Source organism: Esox lucius, chromosome 3 (genome assembly GCF_011004845.1).
Source record: "Esox lucius isolate fEsoLuc1 chromosome 3, fEsoLuc1.pri, whole genome shotgun sequence".
In the NCBI taxonomy this organism is placed as follows: Eukaryota; Metazoa; Chordata; class Actinopteri; order Esociformes; family Esocidae; genus Esox; species Esox lucius.
The window spans coordinates 35,095,960-35,121,428 of NC_047571.1; the positions used below are offsets into that span (position 1 = coordinate 35,095,960).

The 25,469-nt window shown below is 41.9% G+C and overlaps 2 protein-coding genes across 4 annotated transcripts in view; one reads left to right on the top strand and one right to left on the bottom strand.

The window, feature by feature from the left end:
* The first annotated feature begins 3,657 nt into the window (after positions 1 to 3,657).
* LOC105007188 (nuclear factor 7, brain) lies at positions 3,658 to 7,368 on the top strand. 2 transcript variants are annotated; one of them, XM_020045335.3, is made up of 6 exons: positions 3,663 to 4,764; positions 5,324 to 5,419; positions 5,553 to 5,783; positions 5,891 to 5,913; positions 5,999 to 6,117; positions 6,471 to 7,368. In XM_020045335.3, the coding sequence occupies exons 1-6, from the start codon at positions 4,351 to 4,353 to the stop codon at positions 7,028 to 7,030; spliced, it is 1,443 nt and encodes a 480-aa protein (XP_019900894.2). In that variant the 5' UTR covers positions 3,663 to 4,350; the 3' UTR covers positions 7,031 to 7,368. The 2 variants fall into 2 exon arrangements, with proteins under 2 accessions (XP_019900895.2, XP_019900894.2); XM_020045336.3 differs by lacking the exon at positions 5,324 to 5,419 and having other exon boundaries at positions 3,658 to 4,764.
* A 3,856-nt stretch (positions 7,369 to 11,224) lies between these two features.
* niban1b (niban apoptosis regulator 1b) overlaps positions 11,225 to 25,469 on the bottom strand; it is a 30,451-nt gene continuing 16,206 nt past the window's right edge. Inside the window, exons 5-15 of one of the 2 annotated variants that reach the window (XM_029115865.2) lie at positions 25,072 to 25,239; positions 23,026 to 23,141; positions 20,085 to 20,189; positions 19,672 to 19,834; positions 19,040 to 19,227; positions 16,143 to 16,289; positions 15,632 to 15,742; positions 14,427 to 14,534; positions 13,601 to 13,712; positions 12,319 to 13,182; positions 11,225 to 12,282 (exon numbers count right to left, since the gene is read on the bottom strand). In XM_029115865.2, coding sequence (XP_028971698.2) covers positions 11,645 to 12,282; positions 12,319 to 13,182; positions 13,601 to 13,712; positions 14,427 to 14,534; positions 15,632 to 15,742; positions 16,143 to 16,289; positions 19,040 to 19,227; positions 19,672 to 19,834; positions 20,085 to 20,189; positions 23,026 to 23,141; positions 25,072 to 25,239 — 2,720 coding nt within the window. In that variant the 3' untranslated portion in view covers positions 11,225 to 11,644. Of the gene's footprint in view, positions 13,183 to 13,600; positions 13,713 to 14,426; positions 14,535 to 15,631; positions 15,743 to 16,142; positions 16,290 to 19,039; positions 19,228 to 19,671; positions 19,835 to 20,084; positions 20,190 to 23,025; positions 23,142 to 25,071; positions 25,240 to 25,469 lie in introns of both variants that reach the window. The other variant, XM_029115863.2, reaches the window with a different exon arrangement.

Below are 25,469 nucleotides of genomic sequence, written 5' to 3' on the forward strand. Positions count from 1 at the left end.
TCTGACTAACTGTTATTCAGCGATTAATAAAAATGTTTGTAACATGCCTATTCAGTTATACTACTTACTATACCATTAGACTATTAGACGACTTATTATACTAATTAAATATGTTGTTGCTAGGTATTTATAGCAATTGTTTTTCATATTTTTTGAATACTGTATGTATTTAGTTGAATGTGATTTGAGCATGTGTTATTGGTCATTATTCAAATGGTCACTTTAAAATATCTCTCAAATTATAGAAATGAATCCATAACATAGAATAGAAGAATAGAATATAACTTGTTTGGCATCACCACACATTTACATCACTTGGACATACCATACATTCTCACACATTAAAACTCAGTTCCTTATAAATCAACACAATCATTTTCTTTACAGCTGTAATATCCAATTGCAGTATGCTAACTTATAATTAGAATCTTTTTATATCATTTCTGCACCTCCAATAATATTTACTAACTGTCTCTATTTATTTTAAACTAAAGGCCTAATGTTTATTTTACTAAAGGCATCTATTTATTTTAAACTAAAGGCCTAATAATTATTTTACTATAAGCCTCTATTTTAAACTAAAGGCCTAATATTTATTTTACTAAAGGCCTCTATTTTTTTTAGACTAAAGGCCTAATTTTTTTTTTACTATAAGCCTCTATTTATTTTAAACTAAAGGCCTAATATTTATTTTACTAAAGGCCTCTCCAGTCCTTTCCAGCGTGCTTCTAAAAATGAGAGGCATGGATCCCAGAGGGTGTGGTCTGTGGTGGTCAGTGTCTCTTTAGGTCTGTGGTGGTCAGTGTCTCTTCAGGTCTGTGGTGGTCAGTGTCTCTTTAGGTCTGTGGTGGTCAGTGTCTCTTCAGGTCTGTGGTAGTTAGTGTCTCTTCAGGTCTGTGGTAGTCAGTGTCTCTTCAGGTCTGTGGTAGTTAGTGTCTCTTCAGGTCTGTGGTGGTCAGTGTCTCTTCAGGTCTGTGGTGGTCAGTGTCTCTTTAGGTCTGTGGTGGTCAGTGTCTCTTCAGGTCTGTGGTAGTTAGTGTCTCTTCAGGTCTGTGGTAGTCAGTGTCTCTTCAGGTCTGTGGTGGTCAGTGTCTCTTCAGGTCTGTGGTAGTTAGTGTCTCTTCAGGTCTGTGGTGGTCAGTGTCTCTTCAGGTCTGTGGTGGTTAGTGTCTCTTCAGGTCTGTGGTGGTCAGTGTCTCTTTAGGTCTGTGGTGGTCAGGCTTCCCCCCCATTGGTTTTTCCTCTAGTCAGGGTGGGATTATGTTGTCCTTGTGCATGCTGGGAACTCCCTCTATCTGTTCAGTACTGGGCCGGTCTCTCCCTCCATCTGTTCAGTAATGGGCCGGTCTCTCCCTCCATCTGTTCAATACTGGGCCGGTCTCTCCCTCCATCTGTTCAGTACTGGTTCTGTCTCTGTCTCAGAGTAAAGTAATGGTGCCATCTGGTGGTGTGTCTTGGTTACTGGAATCCGGCTGGACACCAGTAAGTTAAGACAGGTATTTACCTGCCTAAAACTAAATGTTTCATTTTCATCAAGAGAAACAAACTGAAACATGGACTTCATTTTCATCCAGTGGTTATTCTGTATGATGATACTGTTTGCTCCTTTTTGCTTCTGTTGAAGAAACTTTGTACCACTAAAACATGAATTATACCCGTCTTTTAACAACTAAGACATATCATACACCTCTGTTTACCGGGTTATTTTCCCTTCCCCAATATCTTCATATCTGTTTGTATCTACAACTCTGTCTGTCTCTGTACGTCTCATCAACTCCCAACATAATTCCTCAAAGGTGCTACGCTGTTAAAAGTTGCCCATCCCTCTTATTCAGGAATCACCTTTTTCCACACTCACTCACACACACACACACACACACAGTTAATTCTGGGACTCAAACCTGAGTCATCTAAGAGTAGAACGTTCAGAAGTCTGAAGTCCAGGACTGAAGTCAACAGCTCCCTTAAGAGGCGGTCACAGGGAAGTAAAAGTTATTATTTTACCCAATGTCTTCTGGGTCGTCGTTCCAAGAGGAGGATCTCTCGTGTCCAGTGTGTTGTGACATCTACAAGGATCCTGTCCTACTGTCAGATGGACACAGCTTCTGTAAAACATGTGTGCATGAATACTGGACACAAAGGCAATCTCAGGAGTGTCGAGTATGCAGGAGAAAATCTTCCAAAGATATTCCTCCTTCAAACTTTGCTCAAAAGAGTCTGTGTGAGGCCTTCTCCAAGTCAAAGCTAGATAGTCAGACAGCTTTATATCAGAAGATCATTAGGGACTCTGACCTTTTGTTCATCTGCCTAAACCAATAAGGGTATCTGTCCTTAGTTCTTCCGGAATGTGGTTGACGGTCATTTACGATGTTCCCCTGCCATTACTTGGGTAAACTTTTATGGCAGGAAGGATAAGGAACAAATGTTGTCTTTAGAGAATGAATAAGCAGTCTCCTTAGTTCCTTGGGAGAAAGTGGGGGGACAGCCCACCCTTTGGGTAAAACCTATGTGACATAAGACAGCTGGGCAGCATCTTACCACAGCCCTTTTAACTGTAATAAATATTGACTGTTCATGTATTTACCTCAGAGATTCCTCACAGGCCTGTTATGATAGGCTTAGGATGCGTCTCTCTATTTGCAAATATATAATAAACTGTTAATTGTGCCAAGATAATTTTGTCTCTGTACTTACTCCTAAAAGAGTTCTTATCGATGGAATTACCATCCCAATACATTAGTGTGTCTAGTTTAAGAAACAGATACCTCACAGGTCCTCAACTGGCAGCTTCATTAAATATGTACCCTCAAAACACCAGTCTCAATGTCAACAGAGAATAGGTAACACTTTCTCTCTCTTATTCTCTCAATAACTGAACAGTTTAAAAATATTATAATACATTTAATAACATTCATGTAGAAAGGAATAAAAAGTATTTATTTGAAGGAATTAACAGAATTTCATTTTTAAACATGAACATAACTATAGGGAAACAAAAAACAAGCAAGCAAGTTAATTTACATAGCACAATTCATACCTAGAAGCAATTCAATGTGCTGTACAACGAAAAGAAAAATATAAAAATGCAATAGAATTAAAACAGTCAGATAACCGTCATCCGCAGATTGTTACATTTACACAGAGGTTATTCCTCTGATGGCACCAGAACTTGCATTACGATTGGTAAAAGATAGCAAAATATACATTTAATAACGAAATAAATCATGAAAGGATAAGTGTTTTTAACCTGGATTTAATTTAAAATTGATACGTTTAGGGCACGTCTAAGATCTTCTGGTAGTGCTAATGGCCAGTTTGCCCAACCAAAAAGAAAAATAATATAAATTGCGTAAATTATGGTTTTGGATTGTGTATGTTTATGATATTAATGTACAAAGGAATCATTCAGCATGTAAATTCAATACAAAAGTTAAAATACAAAAGTAAAAAGGGTTGATTCAAGAGTGGTTTCAAAGCAATTTCTGTATTTCAGTGAACATAACATATAGAAATTGCACTTTAAAACAGTCCTTAAGCTGTAAGCACAGAGAGTCAGTGAGTAAAATGATTGTTTCAATGTTGTTTTCTAGGAGTGGAAAGTTCAAGGAGTAGCTGTAACATTCCTTTTTCATACCGAAAACCCAAGGAACTCAAATAACTTTCAAATGAGATTCAAAATGTACTAACAGTCCATGCAAGGCTGAAGGTGTCCCGCCCTGATGTGTTTCACCTGTGTTCTTGTCCCCGCCCCCTCTCCAGGTGTTCCCGGTTCCCTATTGGCCCTGTGTATTTAGACCCTGTTCTCTGTTCGGCAGTTGCCAGATCGTCTGGTCTTGTACAGTCGCTTCCAGTGTTCTATGTGTCATTCATTTCCCCGGTTTCAATTATTTTTTGTCAAGTTTTTTGTCAAATCGGCAAGCAAATTGTCCACACAAAGTAAGCTATTGCTTGTTTTAGTGTCCTGGCAGGTACTTTCAGAACTCATAATTTTAATAAAATATGCAAACACACACACACAAACACACGGACAGACAGACACACAAGTACACTACACCCAGTTGTTGTGTTTATGTGAGCTCTTCAATGGGTTGAAAAACCGGTTTTGCCTCTGAATGCATGAAGTCTTCCATTGGCATTCAGATCATTCTGATGACTCAATGTGTATCTGTCAGACATAGGACACCATACAGAATGTAATTCACAACTGAAACTATTTAAATACGACTACAATCCTCTCATTAACTGCTGAAGCACAGGATAATACCATCAACACTGAGATTTTAACAAGACTGAAGAAAACGGCTCCCTTAAAAGGCTGTTACAGAGAAGTTGAAGTGAATATTTAACAAAATGGCTTCTGGTTCCACATTCCCAGAGGACGATTTAATTTGTCCAGTGTGTTGTGACATCTACAAGGATCCTGTCCTCCTGTCATGTGGACACAGCTTCTGTAGAAGATGTCATCAGGAATTCTGGAGAGAAAAGGGATTTCAGGAATGTCCAGTTTGCAGGAGAGTATTTTCCAAAGAGCTTCCTCCTCAAAACTTTGCTCTAAAGAGTCTGTGTGAGGCCTTCTCCAAGTCAAAGCTAGATAGTCCGACAGCTTTAGAAAGAGGGTCTGAGGTGTTCTGCGTTCTGCATGGTGAAAAACTCAAGCTCTTCTGTCAAGAGGATAATCAACCTGTCTGTTTGGTGTGCCGGGATTCAAAGAAACACAAAAATCATGACTGCATACCAGTAGATGAAGCTGCACAAGATAAGAAGGTAAAGTACATTTTTTACATTATTTTATTACCATCTGTTACAAATTCAGATGATCTTTATCTTTGATATATGTATTGTTTTGCACCAAATTCAAATATTGTTATGAAATATCTACTGTGAATGTTATAATTTATTCATCTGAATGTATGATCCTTGTGTGGAGACCTGGCAAGAAGGTGGCACATGTCCTATTTTCCTGTTCTCTAACCAATAGATTAGGTGAGGGGTTAAGATCAATTTGGCAACATGGGCATGAAATGCAAAAGACTCTTATTGTTATTGCCTTTATTATCTGATTGTTTGAACCAGTTTAGTTGAAATAAATGTTTGATTTTCTTTTTTGTTGAATGTTTAATTGGGAGTGTCTTAAGCGTTTGTACCAAGGACAAGAGGGCCGTTTCTATCTTTGTTTCCTATAGCCCTGACAAACGTGTAAGAATGATAGATACACCTCACAGGTCAAAGGTTAAAACAATACACATAATGAAACTGGAAGCATTCCACAGTGCTTGACTGATTGTATAGATTGCAACAAAAAAGTGTCCCTGTTTCTATGTAGAAGGAACTCAAGACTGTCCTGAAGCCCTTAGAAGAGAAGCTTATTGTCTTTAATACAGATAAACAAACCTGTAATTCAACAGCAGAACATATTAAGGTAAGAATAAGCTGTTATGTTGTAATAGACTGAGAGAGTGCCTCAGCCAGAATAATGATCAGAGACCATTTAAGATCATGATAAATCTACAACTGTATCATCAGATATAGTATATTCCTCTCCATGTCGGTAGAACCAGGCCCAGCACACAGAGAGGAAGATTAAGGAGGAGTTTGAGAAACTTCATGAGTTTCTACGAGAGGAAGAGGAGGCCAGGATAGCTGAACTGAGGGAGGAAGAGGAGCAGAAGAGTCAGATGATGAAGAAGAAGATTGAGGAGATGAGCAGAAAGATATCATCACTTACTGACATAATCAGAGAAATAGAAGAGGATCTGAGAGCTGAAGACATCTCATTCCTGAAGGTAGGGATTGATATCTTGTTGACGAGTAAGATTGACATGACTGATATGTAGATAACTGGGAACTGGTTTGACATTCATATAATTCCTTAAATGTTGTCTCCTTACAGAACTACAAGGCCTCCATGGAAAGGTCAGTTATCTGCCTCCTGTATCTCTCTTCTCTGTGGTTCTGAACCCAACTCCACAGCACCACTGACTCCGGAATGTTCTCCCAGAACCCAAATCCCACTACTGGATCCACAGCTGGTCTCAGGAGGTCTGATAGACATGGCCAAACACCTGGGAAACATGCCGTTCAGAGTCTGGAAGAAGATGCAGGAGATTGTGAAATACAGTGAGTATCATTTTACTGTTACCTAAATTTTTCTGTTCCCCTCTTATACACATAGACACACATTCTATCTCTTTATTTTCTGCTAGTCAACCCATATCAGGTCCAGTTCTATCTCTTTATTCTCTCCTAGTCAACCCATATCAGGTCCAGTTCTATCTCTTTATTCTCTCCTAGTCAACCCATATCAGGTCCAGTTCTATCTCTTTATTCTCTGCTAGTCAACCCATATCAGGTTCAGTTCTGTCTCTTTATTCTCTTCTGGTCAACCCATATCAGGTTCAGTTCTGTCTCTTTATTCTCTTCTGGTCAACCCATATCAGGTCCAGTTCTATCTCTCTATTCTCTCTGTCCAGCCCCTGTGATTCTGGACCCCAACACTGCCAACCCACAGTACATCCTGTCTGATGATCTGACCAGTGTGATAATCAGTGAAGAGAGACAGCAGCTTCCTGACAACCCAGAGAGGTTTGATCCTGGGAGATTTGTCCTGGGATCTGAGGGCTTCAACTCAGGGACACACAGCTGGGATGTTGAGGTTGGGGACAGTACACACTGGTTTGTGGGTGTTGTAACAGAGTCTGTCCAGAGGAAGGGAAGGGTGATATTTATAGGTTGTAGAATAAGTTATAATAAAGGTAAATACAGGGCAGTGTCCCCATCAGGATCAGTTATCCTTCAGACATTAAGACGGAAACCCCAGAGGGTCAGAGTTCAGCTGGACTCAGACAGAGGAGAGCTGTCATTCTCTGACCCTGATAATAGTACACACCTACACACATTCACACACACCTTCACTGAGAGACTATTTCCATGTTTACTTAATGTCTCTAATGTTGTCCCTCTGAGGATCTTACCAGTGAAGGTGTCCATACAGATGTTGGATACTCTGCCTCCAACTGGCCATAATCAGTAACAGCACCTCACACCAGTGTTGTTTCTTCCCCTTATTCACAGGCTTGTCTATTTGGTGTCAAACTGTAAAATAAAGTAATATGTAGTTTGTGTGTAACATAGTAATGTTGTTCTCTGTGTAATACAGTAATATGTAGTTCTGTGTGTAATACAGTAATATGTAGTTTGTGTGTAATACAGTAATATGTAGTTTGTGTGTAACATAGTAATGTTGTTCTCTGTGTAATACAATAATATGTAGTTTGTGTGTAATACAGTAATATGTAGTTGCCCAATTGGCACTAAGGGGCCTAAAGTGTGCCAAGAAAACATCCCCCACACCATTACACCACCACCACCACCAGCCTGCACAGTGGTAACAAGGCATGATGGATCCATGTTCTCATACTGTTTACGCCAAATTCTGACTCTACCATCTGAATGTCTCTACAGAAACTCATCAGACCAGGCAACGGATGGGCTACAACAGCAGAAGACCCCACCGGGTACCACTCATCTCCACTACAAATATGAAAAAGAGGCTACAATTTGCCTGGTCTGATGAGTAATATGTAGTTTGTGTGTAAAACAGTAATATGTATTTTGTGTGTAACATAGTAATGTTGTTCTCTGTGTAATACAGAAATATGTAGTTCATTGTTTAACATAGTATCTAGTTCTGTCTGAGCTGGCTTGTATTATTGAGTTAAAATGCAAGCCCCCATGTGATTACGGGAATGCCATCCACTTTATAAATGTCCCCTGCTTCCAAAAGAACATTCCAGTTGTGGGTTTTCTCACTGCGTGAGAAGTTTGGCTTCTTGTCTCCAAAAGGTTTTCGTAAGGGATGTCAAAATATTTAATCAACCTAATGTGATCTCTGCTGCTGTGTTTGTCATTGTGATTTAGGTAATTCAAAGGAACAGTCCTTTTCCATGTGCTGTTTCCATTATTTTGTCCACCCCCTGTATATTATCATGTACTGTGATCTGTTTTATATTCTGGGGTATATTGTCCTACTATGTGCATTTCAGTTATGAGTTTAGAATTTTGTTTGTACCCTAGGAAGAGTAGGTGCTGCCTAGACAGAGGCTATGGGGATCTTAATAAAAACTATTAATACTGCATCAGAATCACCTTTATTGGAACATTATTGGTGTTGTAATTAGTGGACATATAAGAAAAGAACACTCAAATATCTACATAAAATTGACATTTATACTTATATAGTGTGGTGAGATGATGTCTTGATAATGGTATATAAACTGAGTATATCTTACACATTTATTTGCAGTTGATGGACACTATATGGCAAAAGGTATGTGGACACCCACAGAGATGGGCAAAGATACATCAATTAAACTAAGATACCAAAGTGTATCAAAATACAGCAGCCACACCATGTATCAAAATATAATACTGTATTTTATTATTTAAAAAATACTAAAAAAACTTTTACAAGGGAGCATGAAATCACTTCGCAAATCTATCAGTCTATTTGATCCATCCCTTCACCAGAACACTGACTCAGTTGATTCCATCTATCAGTCTATTTGATTCATCCCTTCACCAGGACACTGACTCAGTTGATTCCATCTATCAGTCTGTTTGATCCATCCCTTCACCAGTACACTGACTCAGTTGATTCCATCTATCAGTCTGTTTGATCAATCCCTTCACCAGAACACTGACTCAGTTGATTCCATCTATTGGTCCATTTGATTCATCCCTTCACCAGTACACTGACTCAGTTGATTCCATTTATCAGTCTGTTTGATCAATCCCTTCACCAGAACACTGACTCAGTTGATTCCATCTATCAGTCTATTTGATTCATCCCTTCACCAGTACACTGACTCAGTTGATTCCATTTATCAGTCTATTTGATCCATCCCTTCACCAGTACACTGACTCAGTGGATTGAGTAGACAATGTTTGATAGCAACAGTTTCTCTGAGTCAATAATCATTTGATTCTTAATCATAAATATAATAATAAATTATGTGTCAGGCAGTCATTCATGCAATGGTATGCAAAATCATGAGCCTACTAAACAGCTACTTCAATTAAGGTAGAATCATTTTCCAATCAATTAATAATTTACCAATCATTGGACACCTATTTGGAAGTTGAATCTAATACAGAAATGTAATATATGGCAATATATGTATGTAACTTATAAATCTTATATGAGCATATATGTTGTAAACATGTAGTTGGTTTGATCGACACATACAGCTCCGGAAAAAATTAATAGACCACTGCACCTTTTTCTTTCCTTTCCAAAGAAGTTGAAAAGGAAGGTTTTGAGTGAGGAACAGAAGGGTTAAAATTAAGAGACCACTGCAAATTGAACACTTCTGTTCCTCACTCAAAACTCCTCCCATTAAGACAGAACCCCCAGAGGGTCAGAGTTCAGCTGGACTGGGACAGAAGAGAGCTGTCATTCTCTGACCCTGATAATACTACAGACATACACACATTCACACACACCTTCACTGAGAGACTTTTTCCATGCATATTAAATTTTTCTAAATGTTCCCTCCTGAGAATCTTAGCCTTGTCTATATGTTGGTTTATACTTTACACATAAAGTGTCTATATGTTGGTTTATACTTTACACATAAAGTGTCTATATGTTGGTTTATACTTTATACATAAAGTGTCTATATGTTGGTTAATACTTTACACATAAAGTGTCTATATGTTGGTTTATACTTTACACATAAAGTGTCTATATGTTGGTTTATACTTTATACATAAAGTGTCTATATGTTGGTTTATACTTTATACATAAAGTGTCTATATGTTGGTTAATACTTTACACATAAAGTGTCTATATGTTGGTTTATACTTTACACATAAAGTGTCTATATGTTGGTTTATACTTTATACATAAAGTGTCTATATGTTGGTTTATACTTTATACATAAAGTGTCTATATGTTTTTTTATACTTTATACATAAAGTGTCTATATGTTGGTTTATACTTTATACATAAAGTGTCTATATGTTGGTTTATACTTTATACATAAAGTGTCTATATGTTGGTTTATACTTTACACATAAAGTGTCTATATGTTGGTTTATACTTTATACATAAAGTGTCTATATGTTGGTTTATACTTTACACATAAAGTGTCTATATGTTGGTTTATACTTTATACATAAAGTGTCTATATGTTGTTTTATACTTTACACATAAAGTGTCTATATGTTGGTTTATACTTTATACATAAAGTGTCTATATGTTGGTTTATACTTTATACATAAAGTGTCTATATGTTGGTTTATACTTTATACATAAAGTGTCTATATGTTGGTTTATACTTTACACATAAAGTGTCTATATGTTGGTTTATACTTTATACATAAAGTGTCTATATGTTGTTTTATACTTTACACATAAAGTGTCTATATGTTGGTTTATACTTTATACATAAAGTGTCTATATGTTGGTTTATACTTTATACATAAAGTGTCTATATGTTGTTTTATACTTTACACATAAAGTGTCTATATGTTGGTTTATACTTTATACATAAAGTGTCTATATGTTGGTTTATACTTTACACATAATGTGTATATATGTTGGTTTATACTTTATACATAAAGTCTCTATAGGTTGGTTAATACTTTACACATAAAGTGTCTATATGTTGGTTTATACTTTATACATAAAGTGTCTATATGTTGGTTTATACTTTACACATAATGTGTATATATGTTGGTTTATACTTTATACATAAAGTCTCTATAGGTTGGTTAATACTTTACACATAAAGTGTCTATATGTTGGTTTATACTTTATACATAAAGTGTCTATATGTTGGTTTATACTTTGTACATAAATACATAGGATGATATATATCAATATATAAATGATTGGCACATCATTGTCTGTTTTTATTAGCATTTTACATCCCAACTGTTTTGGAAAGAGGGTTGTACTACAGTGTGAAAAGAGGCCACTGGAAAATGGCCGATGTACTCTTAAGGCATCATGTAAAAATGTGTTTACTGGTTTTCTTTGTCAAAACATACCAAGAACTAGCATTTCAGAGGACTAAAATATGAATGAGAATCTTACCCATGTTGTATAATTTTCATAAATATATTGGTACTATAAAATGCCAACAATTATAGAATCACAGAAAAAAAATGGTATACCTAAATTTGATTATCGTAGACAAGATTAAACACATGAAAGACTTAATTCTGTCTTTATATTTTATTATAAAAATGGAAAAGCTTGCAATGCTGCTCTTTGGTTACAATGCAGTAGCTATGCAATCACAGTAAAATTATTTTAAAAAAACTTTATTTAAAAAACTTTATTTAAAGGCTGAAAAAATTATATATAGTTGTAAAGTCGCTCAACATAAACATTATTTAAGTAAAAGTTGAGTTATATTAATATATGTTTCAACAATAACCGTCTGTTTTATTTACGCTACCCTTCAGAGGTTAAAGGTCAGGTTATTTGATCCTTTTCCTAATTTCCCGTCCAGTCGATGTGTTCCTCAGAGGAGGAGAGAAGAGGGGAAGATGGAGAGGAGGGATATTGAATTAAAGCCACCATCTTACTCTCGTACCCAGCACCTGGGACTACCGTAGTATTCTGAGATGGCTGAAGTTAACTTCCTGATCCCAGTGATGAGTTGCTGTGGGCAGATGGACACCTCTGAACCAGCTCCTCCACCTCAATCACCTCCACCACCAGATCCCTGATAGCCTTCACACTGTCTAGAGGAACTGCTTCTTCCTCCTCCTCCTCCTCTTCCTCGCCCTCTGGTGGTGAGGCCGAGGTAATACATACAGGCAGGACATCCTGGCTCTCGGTACCAGTAACTCCAGAAACAGATGGAACTGCCTCTCTGTCCTCACTGCCTCCAGGATGTGTGTCTGATCCAGTGGAGCGGGCAGTCCCAGTCTGGGAGGCTGCCTCAGTGTCTCTGGCTTCAGTAAATGAGGACGTTTGGGCCAAACCACTAGATTCCATCTCTGGGGGGGTGTCAGAGTGGAATGAACCACTGTCTACAGTTTCTATGGCTTTAGATATATGATGTTCTTCTGTGTCCCCTGTCACTGTACCAAGACATTCTTCCTCCTCATCATTTTCCTCATCCTCAGTGAGATGTACAGGTTCCCCCTCTTTTAGCCCTGTCGGCAGTATCAGGTAGACCGCTCGGTCCACTACACCACTAGAGGGCAGCGTGTTTACAGGGGCATCTACACCACTAGAGGGCAGCGTGTTTACAGGGGCATCTACACCACTAGAGGGCAGCGTGTTTACAGGGGCATCTACACCACTAGAGTCTGTGACCGTGTCTGGTTTCCCTTCAGTTCCACCTGGCACAGGGACATCTGCTTCAGAGGATGGCACAGGGACAATTGCTTCAGAGGATGGCACAGGGACATCTGCTTCAGAGGATGGCACAGGGACATCTGCTTCAGAGGATGGCACAGGGACATCTACTTCAGAGGATGGCACAGGGACATCTGCTTCAGAGGATGGCACAGGGACATCTGCTTCAGAGGATGGCACAGGGACATCTGCTTCAGAGGATGGCACAGGGACATCTGCTTCAGAGGATGGCACAGGGACATCTGTTGTACAAATAACTATTGGAGCTGAGACTGGGACTGGGGTCTGGACTGGGTCTAAACCTGGGTCAGGAGCTGGGACTGGGGTCTGGACTGGGTCTAAACCTGGGTCAGGAGCTGGGACTGGGGTCTGGACTGGGTCTAAACCTGGGTCAGAAGCTGGGACTGGGGTCTTGATTGGGTCTAAACATGGGTCAGAAACTGGGACTGGGGTCTGGACTGGGTCTAAACCTGGGCCAGGAGCTGGGACGGAAGTTTCACTCTGTTTTGTTATGACAACTGGGACAGCATGGGCTGACATATCTGGGGTCAATGTTCCCCACTCCACCCTTCCAGGGTTAGGAGGAGAAAGCCTTGGGTCCTCCTGGACCCTCCCGTTCTCCAACAGCGGAGAAGGCGCCTGCTCTGCCAACCGGCTCAGCCCACCATCGGCCGAGATGGCTGGGCTGGAGGGGGTGGAGAGAGGTAGAGTCCGGCTGTCAATCAGGCTGCTTTGACTGATACTCTGCAGGTCAGTGCTGTCAACCATCAGATTGTTCTTCCTCAGACTGGCTGCTTCCTGCACCACTGGTCACCAAGACAACAGAACAACAGCATAAACAACAACAACCACATAGTCAACAGTAACTGATCAACTGGACTTCTGATTATATTCTCTCAGGGTTGAGGAAATTCACTGTTTCAACATAATTGACATTTAAAGCATATCAAACCGTATTTACGAATATATTTTACTTATGTTATGTGTAATGCAATGGCATACATTATACATGGTATAGAATTAGTAATTGGTGGATGAGAATATTCATGGGTTTTTAACCTTTCACAATGTGAGATTAAAAAGAAAAACTGTAATAATAGAGGCCTCTTCATAAGCAGCGACACAAATATCATTGAGTTGTCTCACATACTGTAATTAATGTAACTGTAATCTGATCACTTATGTTATACTGGATGACAGATGGAAGCTGGTGAGGTCACATACCTTTGTTGACCTCATTGGTCAGAATGTTCAGTAGAATGTCTTCATAAACATTCTCCACTTGGATGAAGTTGGTGTAGTCAGCAAAAATATACTGGTCTAATTTCTGAAGGTCCTGTACAGAGATAACATGTGTTGTATAAGGATTCATTGTTGAAACTAATGTATGTTATTTGGATTCCAATGTGTAAATGTTGGATGGACTTAGGCTTACAAACACTGATATATTAAATCTATAATGTATTGACTGATTTCCTCCAGGAGAGAGAAGGTGGAGACAGAAAGATGGACATTGAGAAAGATGGACATAAAGATGGACATAGAGAAAGATGGACATAGAGAAAGATGGATATAGAGAAAGATGGATATAAAGATGGACATAGAGAAAGATGGATATAGAGAAAGATGGACATAGAGAAAGATGGATATAAAGAAAGATGGATATAGAGAAAGATGGATATAGAGAAAGATGGACATAAAGAAAGATGGATATAAAGATGGACATAGAGAAAGATGGATATAGAGAAAGATGGATATAAAGAAAGATGGATATAAAGATGGACATAGAGAAAGATGGATATAGAGAAAGATGGACATAGAGAAAGATGGACATAGAGAAAGATGGATATAAAGATGGACATAGAGAAAGATGGATATAAAGATGGACATAGAGAAAGATGGATATAGAAAAAGATGGATATAAAGAAAGATGGATATAAAGATGGACATAGAGAAAGGTGGACACAGAGGGAAGATGGACATAGAGAAAGATGGAGAGAAAGAAAGAGAGTGAGGAGTGGCTGGAGAGAGGGATAAAGACACAACGCACTGGTTTACATGTGGGAGCCAGGTTCCTTTTGATGGCTGGTAGTGTGATGTCAACCAAGGCCTCCTGGAAGATCCTCTTCCTCACCGTGCTGCTGTCATAGTCAAATTGCTGCAGGAACATTACATTAATCAACCAAGCAGTTACTTACTCAACAAGCTCCTCCTCCTTACTGTTCTGCTCTGATCATCGTATTGATGTAGGCCAAGTACTTCATCATCATGAATCAAATCAATAAATAATCATTTATGAAATGAAATCAATCATTTGAAAATCAATTAGTCAATCAAATTATCAACCATTCAATGAATACATTTTTGAGTGAATAAAATTATGAATTATAAATTAGTTAATTACAGGACCAAGACACCACTAGTCTGTTACAGTGTGTCAGTGATTATGTCAATATCAAAAGTTCGCTCTGTTACTCTTTTTACAGCAACAACCTGAATCCCAAATCAACCCTTTGTCCCACACCTTAGAATCACCAAATCATCCCTTAGCCCCACCTCCTAGCCTCTCCCAATCATCCCTTAGCCCCACCTCCTAGCCTCTCCCAATCAAGCATTAGCCCCACCTCCTCGCTTCTCCCAATCAACCCTTAGCCACACCTCCTAGCCTCGCCCAATCAAGCCTTAGCCCCACCTCCTAGCTTCTCCCAATCAACCCTTAGCCACACCTCCTAGCCTCGCCCAATCAAGCCTTAGCTCCACCTCCTAGCCTCTCCCAATCAAATCTTAGCCCCACCTCCTAGCCTCTCCCAATCAACCCTTAGTCCCATCTCTTAGCCTCTCCCAATCATCCCTTAGCCCCACCTCCTAGCCTCTCCCAATCATCCCTTAGCCCCACCTCCTAGCCTCTCCCAATCAAGCCTTAGCCCCACCTCCTAGCTTCTCCCAATCAACCCTTAGTCACACCTCCTAGCCTCGCCCAATCAAGCCTTAGCCCCACCTCCTAACTTCTCCCAATCAACCCTTAGCCACACCTCCTAGCCTCTCCCAATCAAGCCTTAGCCCCACCTCCTAGCCTCTCCCAATCAAATCTTAGCCCCACCTCCTAGCCTCTCCCAATCAACCCTTAGCCCCACCTCCTAGCCTCTCCCAATCAACCCTTAGCCCCACCTCCTAGCCTCTCCCAATCAAGCCTTAGCCACACCACCCTAAGGACTCCTGGAGGTCTGAAAGGTTTGGTTTTGCTGTTCATCTCACTTTGAGGACCCTGAGCTTGGCTTTTTCCATGGCAGAAGTCAGCTTGGCCGGGTTGTCTTTCAGAGAGGACTGGAGGAGCACCTCAAAGGTGTACACAGCATTGTCCATCAACTAGAAAAGCACAAAGACAGATGGGGACATATTTTAATACCAACGGCTTAAATGCCTCCACCATTTGCACAAGTGTCCCAAAGCTAAGGAAGTCTTTAGACCTTCCCTAAGGACTTTATTTATTGATTCTGATGCCACCCTTTGGAAGGCCTGACTAGCTGATCACCTTTCTAGGGTGGTCATTACCAGGCCTGACTATCTGAGTGCCTATCTATGGTGGTCATTACCAGGCCTGACTATCTGAGTGCCTGTCTATGGTGGTCATTACCAGGCCTGACTATCTGAGTGCCTATCTATGGTGGTCATTACCAGGCCTGACTATCTGAGTGCCTATCTATGGTGGTCATTACCAGGCCTGACTATCTGAATGCCTATCAGTGTGCAGTGATCAAGATCTTACCCGTTGCATGTCTATCTGAATGCTTTGAACCAGGCGGACAAAGTTGGAGAACTTGAAGCGTTGTCTAAGCTCCTGAAGCCGTTCTATCAGGGCCTCCACCTCCTGGTAACTCACTTCAAGACTGGCCTGACGCATGAGGCCCAGGGCCTAAACAGAGAGAGAATCAGGACGTGAGGACAAGGACAGAAAGATGGAGAGGCAGAATAAAAGGGGGAGGGAGAGAATACCGACAGATATAACATATAACCAACCATACGTTGGAATACATTATCAACTCATATAACCAACCATACGTTGGACTACATTATCAACTCATATAACCAACCATACGTCGGAATACATTATCAACTCATATAACCAACCATACGTCGGAATACATTATCAACTCATATAACCAACCATATGTCGGAATACATTATCAACTCATATAACCAACCATATGTCGGAATACATTATCAACTCATATAACCAACCATACGTTGGAATATATTCCATCCATCTTCTTCCGCTTATCCGGGGCCGGGTCGCGGGGGCAGCAGTCTAAGCAGGGATGCCCAGACTTCCCTCTCCCCAGACACTTCCTCCAGCTCTTCCGGGGACACACCGAGGCGTTCCCAGGCCAGCCGGGAGACATAGTCCCTCCAGCGTGTCCTAGGTCTTCCCCGGGGTCTCCTCCCGGTGGGACGGGACCGGAACACCCTCCCAGGAAGGCGTTCCGGAGGCATCCGAAACAGATGCCCAAGCCACCTCAGCTGACCCCTCTCGATGTGGAGGAGCAGCGGCTCTACTCTGAGCTCCTCCCGGGTGACCGAGCTTCTCACCCTATCTCTAAGGGATCGCCCAGCCACCCTGCGGAGAAAGCTCATTTCGGCCGCCTGTATCCGGGATCTTGTCCTTTCGGTCATGACCCAAAGCTCATGACCATAGGTGAGAGTAGGAACGTAGATTGACCGGTAAATCGAGAGCTTCGCCTTGCGGCTCAGCTCTTTCTTCACCACGACAGACCGATACATCAACCGCATTACTGCAGAAGCTGCACCGATCCGTCTGTCAATCTCCCGTTCCTTCCTTCCCTCACTCGTGAACAGGACCCCTAGATACTTAAACTCCTCCACTTGAGGCAGGCACTCTCCACCAACCTGAAGTGGGCAAGCCACCCTTTTCCGACTGAGGACCATGGCCTCGGATTTGGAGGTACTGATTTTCATCCCCACCGCTTCACACTCGGCTGCAAACCGTCCAAGTGCATGCTGAAGATCCTGGCTTGAAGGGGCCAACACAACAACATCATCCGCAAAGAGCAGAGACGAAATCGTGTGGTCCCCAAACCTGACACCCTCCGGCCCCTGGCTGCGCCTAGAAATTCTGTCCATAAAAATTACGAACAGAACCGGTGACAAAGGGCAGCCCTGCCGGAGTCCAACATGCACAGGGAAGAAGTCTGACTTACTGCCGGCAATGCGGACCAAGCTCCTGCTTCGGTCGTACAGGGACCTGACAGCCCTTAGCAAGGGACCCAGGACCCCATATTCCCGAAGCACCCTCCACAGGATGCCGCGAGGGACACAGTCAAATGCCTTCTCCAAATCCACAAAACACATGTGGATTGGTTGGGCAAACTCCCATGAACCCTCCATCACCCTGTAGAGGGTATAGAGCTGGTCCAGTATTCCACGGCCTGGACGAAAACCACACTGTTCCTCCTGAATCCGAGGTTCTACTCGGATATATTGTCAACTTAAAAAGTATTTGGACAGTAACACCTTTTTATTTATTATTTTAGCTCTGTATTTCAGTACTTTAGATTTTGAACTAATACAAGGACTATGGGGTTAAAGTTCAGACTGATTTTCATTCATATCGGATGAACATTTACAAGTGACTGCACGTTTTCTGCAGTCAAACAACTGGTTTGGTAGCATTTCCAATTAGGCAGATGTTTGTTATCATTTAGGCTGACAGCCTATCCTTGTTTCCCATAGTCATTGTGTCATTTTAAATCCAAAGTGGTGGATAACCTTAATCTGGTTGTCCCTCCTGTCCCCCAACTATCTGGTTGTCCCTCCTGTCCCCCCACCATCTGGTCGTCCCTCCTGTCCCCCCAACATCTCGTTGTCCCTCCTGTCCCCCCACCATCTGGTTGTCCCTCCTGTTCCCCCACTATCTGGTTGTCCCTCCTGTACCCCCACCATCTGGTTGTCCCTCCTGTCCCCCCACTATCTGGTTGTCCCTCCTGTCCCCCCACCATCTGGTTGTCCCTCCTGTCCCCCCACCATCTGGTCGTCCCTCCTGTACCCCCACCATCTGGTTGTCCCTCCTGTCCCCCAATCATCTGGTTGTCCCTCCTGTACACCCACCATCTGGTCGTCCCTCCTGTCCCCCCACCATCTGGTTGTCCCTCCTGTCCCCCAACTATCTGGTTGTCCCTCCTGCACCCTCCCACCATCTGGTTGTCCCTCCTGTCCCCCAACCATCTGGTTGTCCCTCCTGTCCCCCCACCATCTGGTCGTCCCTCCTGTACCCCCACCATCTGGTTGTCCCTCCTGTCCCCCAATCATCTGGTTGTCCCTCCTGTACACCCACCATCTGGTCGTCCCTCCTGTCCCCCCACCATCTGGTTGTCCCTCCTGTCCCCCAACTATCTGGTTGTCCCTCCTGCACCCTCCCACCATCTGGTTGTCCCTCCTGTCCCCCAACCATCTGGTTGTCCCTCCTGTCCCCCCACCATCTGGTTGTCCCTCCTGTCCCCCAACCATCTGGTTGTCCCTCCTGTACCCCCACCATCTGGTTGTCCCTCCTGTACCCCCACCATCTGGTTGTCCCTCCTGCACCCTCCCACCATCTGGTTGTCCCTCCTGTCCCCCCACCATCTGGTCGTCCCTCCTGTCCCGCCTCACCTGGTTGAGTCCTTCCTGACCACCCCCCTCTGGGAAGCTCTGACAAAGAGCATTTATTTCCCCTTCTAGAAGTGTCCGGACACCCTGGAAGCCTCCTGTCACTGGAGACATCAGCTCTTCCAAGATGGACGCCAGGTAGGGACAAACACTCTCACTGCAGAACTTTACTGCTTGATCACTGACTGAGCCTGCAGAGTAGAGACACTGGATATGTACTTCAATGCTTTAGACATGACACCCCCCCCCCCCCCCAACTGCCTTTGAATGTGGTTGCTTAGCATTTAAAAGCTGTCTTTCAATTGGTCCGTAAAGATTTCCTATCCTTTTCACCAAAGTCTCGTTATTTTATTTTAAAACAGTCTTTTAAAAAGAAAAAAACATCATAGGGGTTCATGCACCCAGACCCCCCTAGCAAATGTTCACAGTGTCAGATTAGCTTCTAAGCCCCATATTCACAAAAGTATTGCTTGTTATCAAACTATCTCAAATTACAATATACCATCTGTTTTATATGGTTCTATGGGTAGGGTTAAAGGCAGAAGTGGTGACGATGTTGCAGAACCCGGTTAACCTGCAATCTGGCCACATGTGTCCAGGTTAAATATAGGGTCAGGATCAATGTTGTGCTGTACCTTGTAGCTTGGTCTGTAAGAAGGCTTTACAGCTGGCAATCTGGTCCATGTCAGAGCGGATCAAAGCTTCCTGAGACCTGGCTGTCTCTTTGCATTGCTCCTTCAGGATCGCTAGACCTTCCTTCAGCTGATCCTGAACCAGGTTATAAGCTGCCTCCAGGGTCTGGGACACACAGGGTACAGCATTTAAAGTCCCCATATGAGCTGATCCCAGACCAGGTTATATACAGTGTCTGAACACCAGGGGGCAGAACAGAGCAAAACACCCATCCCCACCAGAAAATCTGGGTTCATGACTCATAGCCTACCACGATCATATCTAAGGAATGTCACACAGAAAGTCATATGCTGATTCAATATGCTGTCATCTAAAGCACTCTGGGTATTCGTAATGTCTGGGGGTAACAACTCACAGTGAACCAGACTCTCTTCTTCTCTGGCTTCTTCCCCTTCAGTCTGGGTATCAGCTCTGCCTGTAAAGAGGGTAACAGCTCCTCCATCACCAGGTTGGCTAACACCTGGAACACAAAGACACAACTGACCAGGTTAATAACTAGTATTCTACATTACAAGCTAGATTACATGAGGTTAACATCCATACCCGGGGAAGAGAGTGCTAACGACCCAAAGCACGGTAGAAGACAGTAAAAGGCAAATGGTGGACCCATAGCTAATGACTTGTTCGGCTGCCAGCCAAGGAAACGCAGTGGTCTGAGGTACTCTCTCATGGCATCAAGCTGACTACCACATTCTAGGTTCAATGCACTCACATTGACCACCACATTCTGGGTTCAATGCACTCACATTGACCACCACAGTCTGGGTTCAATGCACTCACATTGACCACCACAGTCTGGGTTCAATGCACTCACATTGACCACCACAGTCTGGGTTCAATGCACTCACATTGACCACCACAGTCTGGGTTCAATGCACTCACATTGACCACCACAGTCTGGGTTCAATGCACTCACATTGACCACCACAGTCTAGGTTCAATGCACTCACAGTAACCACCACAGTCTAGGTTCAATGCACTCACGGTGACCAGCACAGTCTGGGTTCAATGCACTCACAATGACCACCACAGTCTGGGTTCAATGCACTCACATTGACCACCACAGTCTGGGTTCAATGCACTCACAGTGACCACCACAGTCTAGGATCAATCACTCACAGTGACCACCACAGTTTGGGTTCAATGCACTCACATTGACCACCACAGTCTGGGTTCAATGCACTCACATTGACCACCACAGTCTGGGTTCAATGCACTCACATTGACCACCACAGTCTGGGTTCAATGCACTCACAGTGACCACCACAGTCTGGGTTCAATGCACTCACAGTGACCACCACAGTCTGGGTTCAATGCACTCACATTGACCACCACAGTCTGGGTTCAATGCACTCACATTGACCACCACAGTCTGGGTTCAATGCACTCACATTGACCACCACAGTCTAGGTTCAATGCACTCACAGTAACCACCACAGTCTGGGTTCAATGCACTCACAGTGACCACCACAGTCTGGGTTCAATGCACTCACAGTGACCACCACAGTCTGGGTTCAATGCACTCACAGTGACCACCACAGTCTAGGATCAGTCACTCACAGTGACCACCACAGTCTAGGTTCAATGCACTCACAGTAACCACCACAGTCTGGGTTCAATGCACTCACAGTGACCACCACAGTCTGGGTTCAATGCACTCACAGTGACCACCACAGTCTGGGTTCAATGCACTCACAGTGACCACCACAGTCTAGGATCAGTAACTCACAGTGACCACCACAGTCTGGGTTCAATGCACTCACAGTGACCACCACAGTCTAGGATCAGTGCACTCACAGTGACCACCACAGTCTAGGATCAGTCACTCACAGTGACCACCACAGTCTAGGATCAGTCACTCACATTGACCACCACAGTCTAGGATCAGTCACTCACAGTGACCACCACAGTCTAGGATCAGTCACTCACAGTAACCACCACAGTCTGGGTTCAATGCACTCACATGGGTGTTGAACTGAATTGCTAGTTGGAAGAGTACTTTGGATACAGGAGAATGGCTTGATGTTGACGAATTAAACTGGAGTGAGACAGGGATGACACAAGTGGAGTTGACTATGGCACTTCAACTTTCCGGTGATTTATAAAGGCTTCACCACATAAAAAGACAAACATTATAACCCTCAGGTTCGTTATATCAAATCTGAACATCCCTGTCACTTTTATTAAATGCTGTTCCAGCCTTTGTACCTCAGTGTACAAAACTGATGAAACACTTAAAGTGGTGAGTCCAACCCAAACAATGTCTGATTTTGTACCAAGTGGACTTTCCTGTTCTGACACTGAGCTTCCTGCAAATGGACCTGCAAGTAAACCCCTTTGTTTGAACAGACCCACACAGTACTTCCCTTGTAGGATGGCTGTTTTTTTATATACATGGTGAAGTCAGGGAAAAGGGCTTGGGAAATATGTTAAAGGAATCTTTTCCCAGGTATTCCCCCAGTGCCTTGTGTGATCATGTCAAACGTGTACACTTGTTATTATTGTCTGTTCAGGCTGTGGTTCATTTGTATTGAACAAATTATTAGAATAACATTCCGGCCACACAACCATTGGCTGAATCTAGAAGCATTATTGTGATTATTGGAATAATGTTTCGGCTACACGACCATTGGCTGAATCTAGAAGCATTATCATGATTATTACAATAATGTTCCAATACATTTTCAATAATGTGACAACCCCCAACTTTAATAAAAGAGGATGTTTCGTGTTTTTCATATTCCATAAAAGCATGGGAAAAAGGCATGAATTGACAGAAATACATTTAAAATTATACAAGTAACAAACAAACTATGAAATACTTCATATTGCATTAAACTTTTTAAATAAATATACCATAAATATAATATTCATATAATTACATATAGAAATTCAGTTTATGTCCTATTCGGTTAATAAGCTTCACCGTACAGCAAAACAAAATCTAGAAATCTATCTTGTGTGTGTGTGTGCTTCCGTGTTATTTCTCAACCAGGTTGTGTGTGTGAAATGTGGACTTTGTGAGAAGTCTCAATGTCTATAGCACAAGTCAGTCAATCCCTTGGTGCTCCCAGGGTAGAGTGTGTATGTTTCTGTTTGTGTTTTTTTATGTGTGTGCGTGTGTTTCTGTGTCTGTGTCTGTGCGTTTGTGTGTGTGTGTGTGTGTGTTTCTGAGTGTGTGTTTGTGTGTGTCTGTGTGTTTCTGCGTGTGTGTGTATGTGTGTGTCTGTGTGTTTCTGCGTGTGTGTGTGTGTGTGTGTTTCTGCGTGTGTGTGTGTGTCTGTGTGTGTGTTTACCTGCTCCTCACAGCCAATTAGCATACTCCAGGACTCATAGTGTCCTTTCTCCTGCCGGTAGAAATGGATTGCCTTCAGAAAAGCCTGAGACTCACAAAATGGCCTCCTCAGACAGTCTGGTGGGGGGGCAGAGGATGGGAGGTTACGACTGTTCTGACCATGATGATATCTCTCCGTCACAACTGGGTTAGACTTCAATATGTCTCTTCAACATTTAAAAAGAATGGAAAAACAGTGTATGCACTAAATCACTATGGATAAGAGCCACTAATTGACCTGCGTGAAAAATATGTCTCTGGTCGCACACTAAAAGTATTGAGTAATGCCACAGAAAAAAAAACAACATAATATCTAAGATCCATAACTGACTTCCATTTTGTTTCCATTTTGTTTCAGATAAATAGATCGTACAGAGATAATTAATTATTATGAAATAAATTTATAATTTTCCACTTGCTCTGGCAATGTTAATGCCAAAGACAATTTATGCAGAGAGAAAGAGAGAAAGAAAAAAGGAAACGAGAGAGAGAGAGAGAGAAAGGCATGAAATTACTGAAATACATTTAAAATTATACTTGCACCAAACATCTATCTATGAAATACTTAATATTGCATTTCACTTTTTAAATAAATATACCATAAATATAATTTTTATGTAATTACATATAGAAATGCAGTCTATGTCCCATTCTGGTAAAAAAAATAACTATTCCAATTGTCATTGTTGTTAATTAGCTTCACCGTACAGCAAAACAAAATCTAGAAATCTATCTTTTGTGTGTGTGTGTGCTTCCGTGTTATTTCTCAACCAGGTTGTGCGTGTGAAATGTGGACTTTGTGAGAAGTCTCAATGCACGGAGATAATTCATTATTATTGAATAAAATGTATAATTTTCCACTTGCTTCGGCAATGTAAATGCCAAATACATACCCTTTAATTTAAGGAGAGATAAATAGAAAGAGAAAGAAAAAAGGGAGAGAGAGAGAGAGAGAGAGAGAGAGAGAGAGAGAGAGAAGTTAGGTAAGCATGTGATAGTAGTTGAGTTGGTGTGAACTATTTCAGGAGAACAATAACCTTGCATCCTGTCAACAGGGTCTATTTTATAAGTTGCTATTGATTAGTTTATACTGAGGCTGAGCTTAAAGAGCAGTGCTGTCTTATTGGTGTACTTCAGATGAACTCATGGAAAATGTTCTGTCTCTGTGTCCACTGTAAAGGGAGGTAGAAATAGTTTTTTGAGGAAACACAAACTAGCTTAGCACCATTCTACTTAGCAACTGCAGGAACTCCTACAAACAACACACACAAACACAAAAAACTCAGAGGAAATAGATAAATGGCATCTTTGCCAGAATCCCAAACTATCCATTAGATAAGATAATTTGACCACTTTCGTTTTGCAGTACATTGAAATGAAAAATTGTAGGCTGTCTTTAGTATCCTGTCTAAATGTGCTCTATGTCTGTAGTCGATACTGGCTGGGTTGGTATTGAGACACGGCTAAAAGTAGAGCTGGTTAGTGTCTTGCTGCTTCGGTGTTCTGCAGCGCTCCCTAGCAACGTCTCTAACCACCAACTGACAGGAACTGACAGGAAGCTGATGTGCGGCTGAACATTATTATTATTAGTTTGTTACTAAGGCAACCACTAAAGAAAAAATGCCAGGTCACCATGTAAACGTAAAAGAGCAGAGAAGGGCATAAAGATGCTGTATCTTATTTTAAGAAAATACAGGCAAATCAAATGTTAAGGCAAATCAATTCAGATTTTTTTTTTTATTAAAGTTGATAGTTCAACTGGAATTTCACAGCTGAGACCAATATAGCAGGTCAGAGATTCAACATGGACACTCTTACACTAACTAATTATGGTGGCCTAGCTTGTTGAAGCAATAAAAGCTGCTGCCTCTGGTTTGCTTCCTGCTCACTTTATTACAGCTACACTTTATTATATTTCATTCTGCTAACCTTAATCCTAACAGGGTTAGGGGCAGGATTTGCTCTTTCAGTGTTATGGACAGGGTCAGAGTTGGAGTTTGGACTGTACCATGGTTCTGGTGCCTGATGCAACCTTTGAGGGCCGAAATGAAGGCAGCTCGGCGGTCCTCCTGGAGAAAACTGAAGTAGGCGTCACGTCTGTAGGGCAGCTGGAGGTAGACAGGGAACTGACCAGTAGGCACCACTACCAGGGGGGTTGATACCTCCTCCTTCACACCTATAAGACACAGATACAGTGTTAGGGGTCAAGATCAGGGTACAAGGTCAGAGTTAGGGATAAGGTTAGAGTCAGAGAAATATGGTTTCTCCTTCAAGCATATATTGACAAATGATTAACTGAATTTTTATTTAGAATTCTATTTAGGAAGGAAGGCCTTGTTGTCTAAATACTGTCCGCTAGGAATGGGAAAGGCCTTGTTGCCTGAATGCTGACTGTTAGGGTCAGGG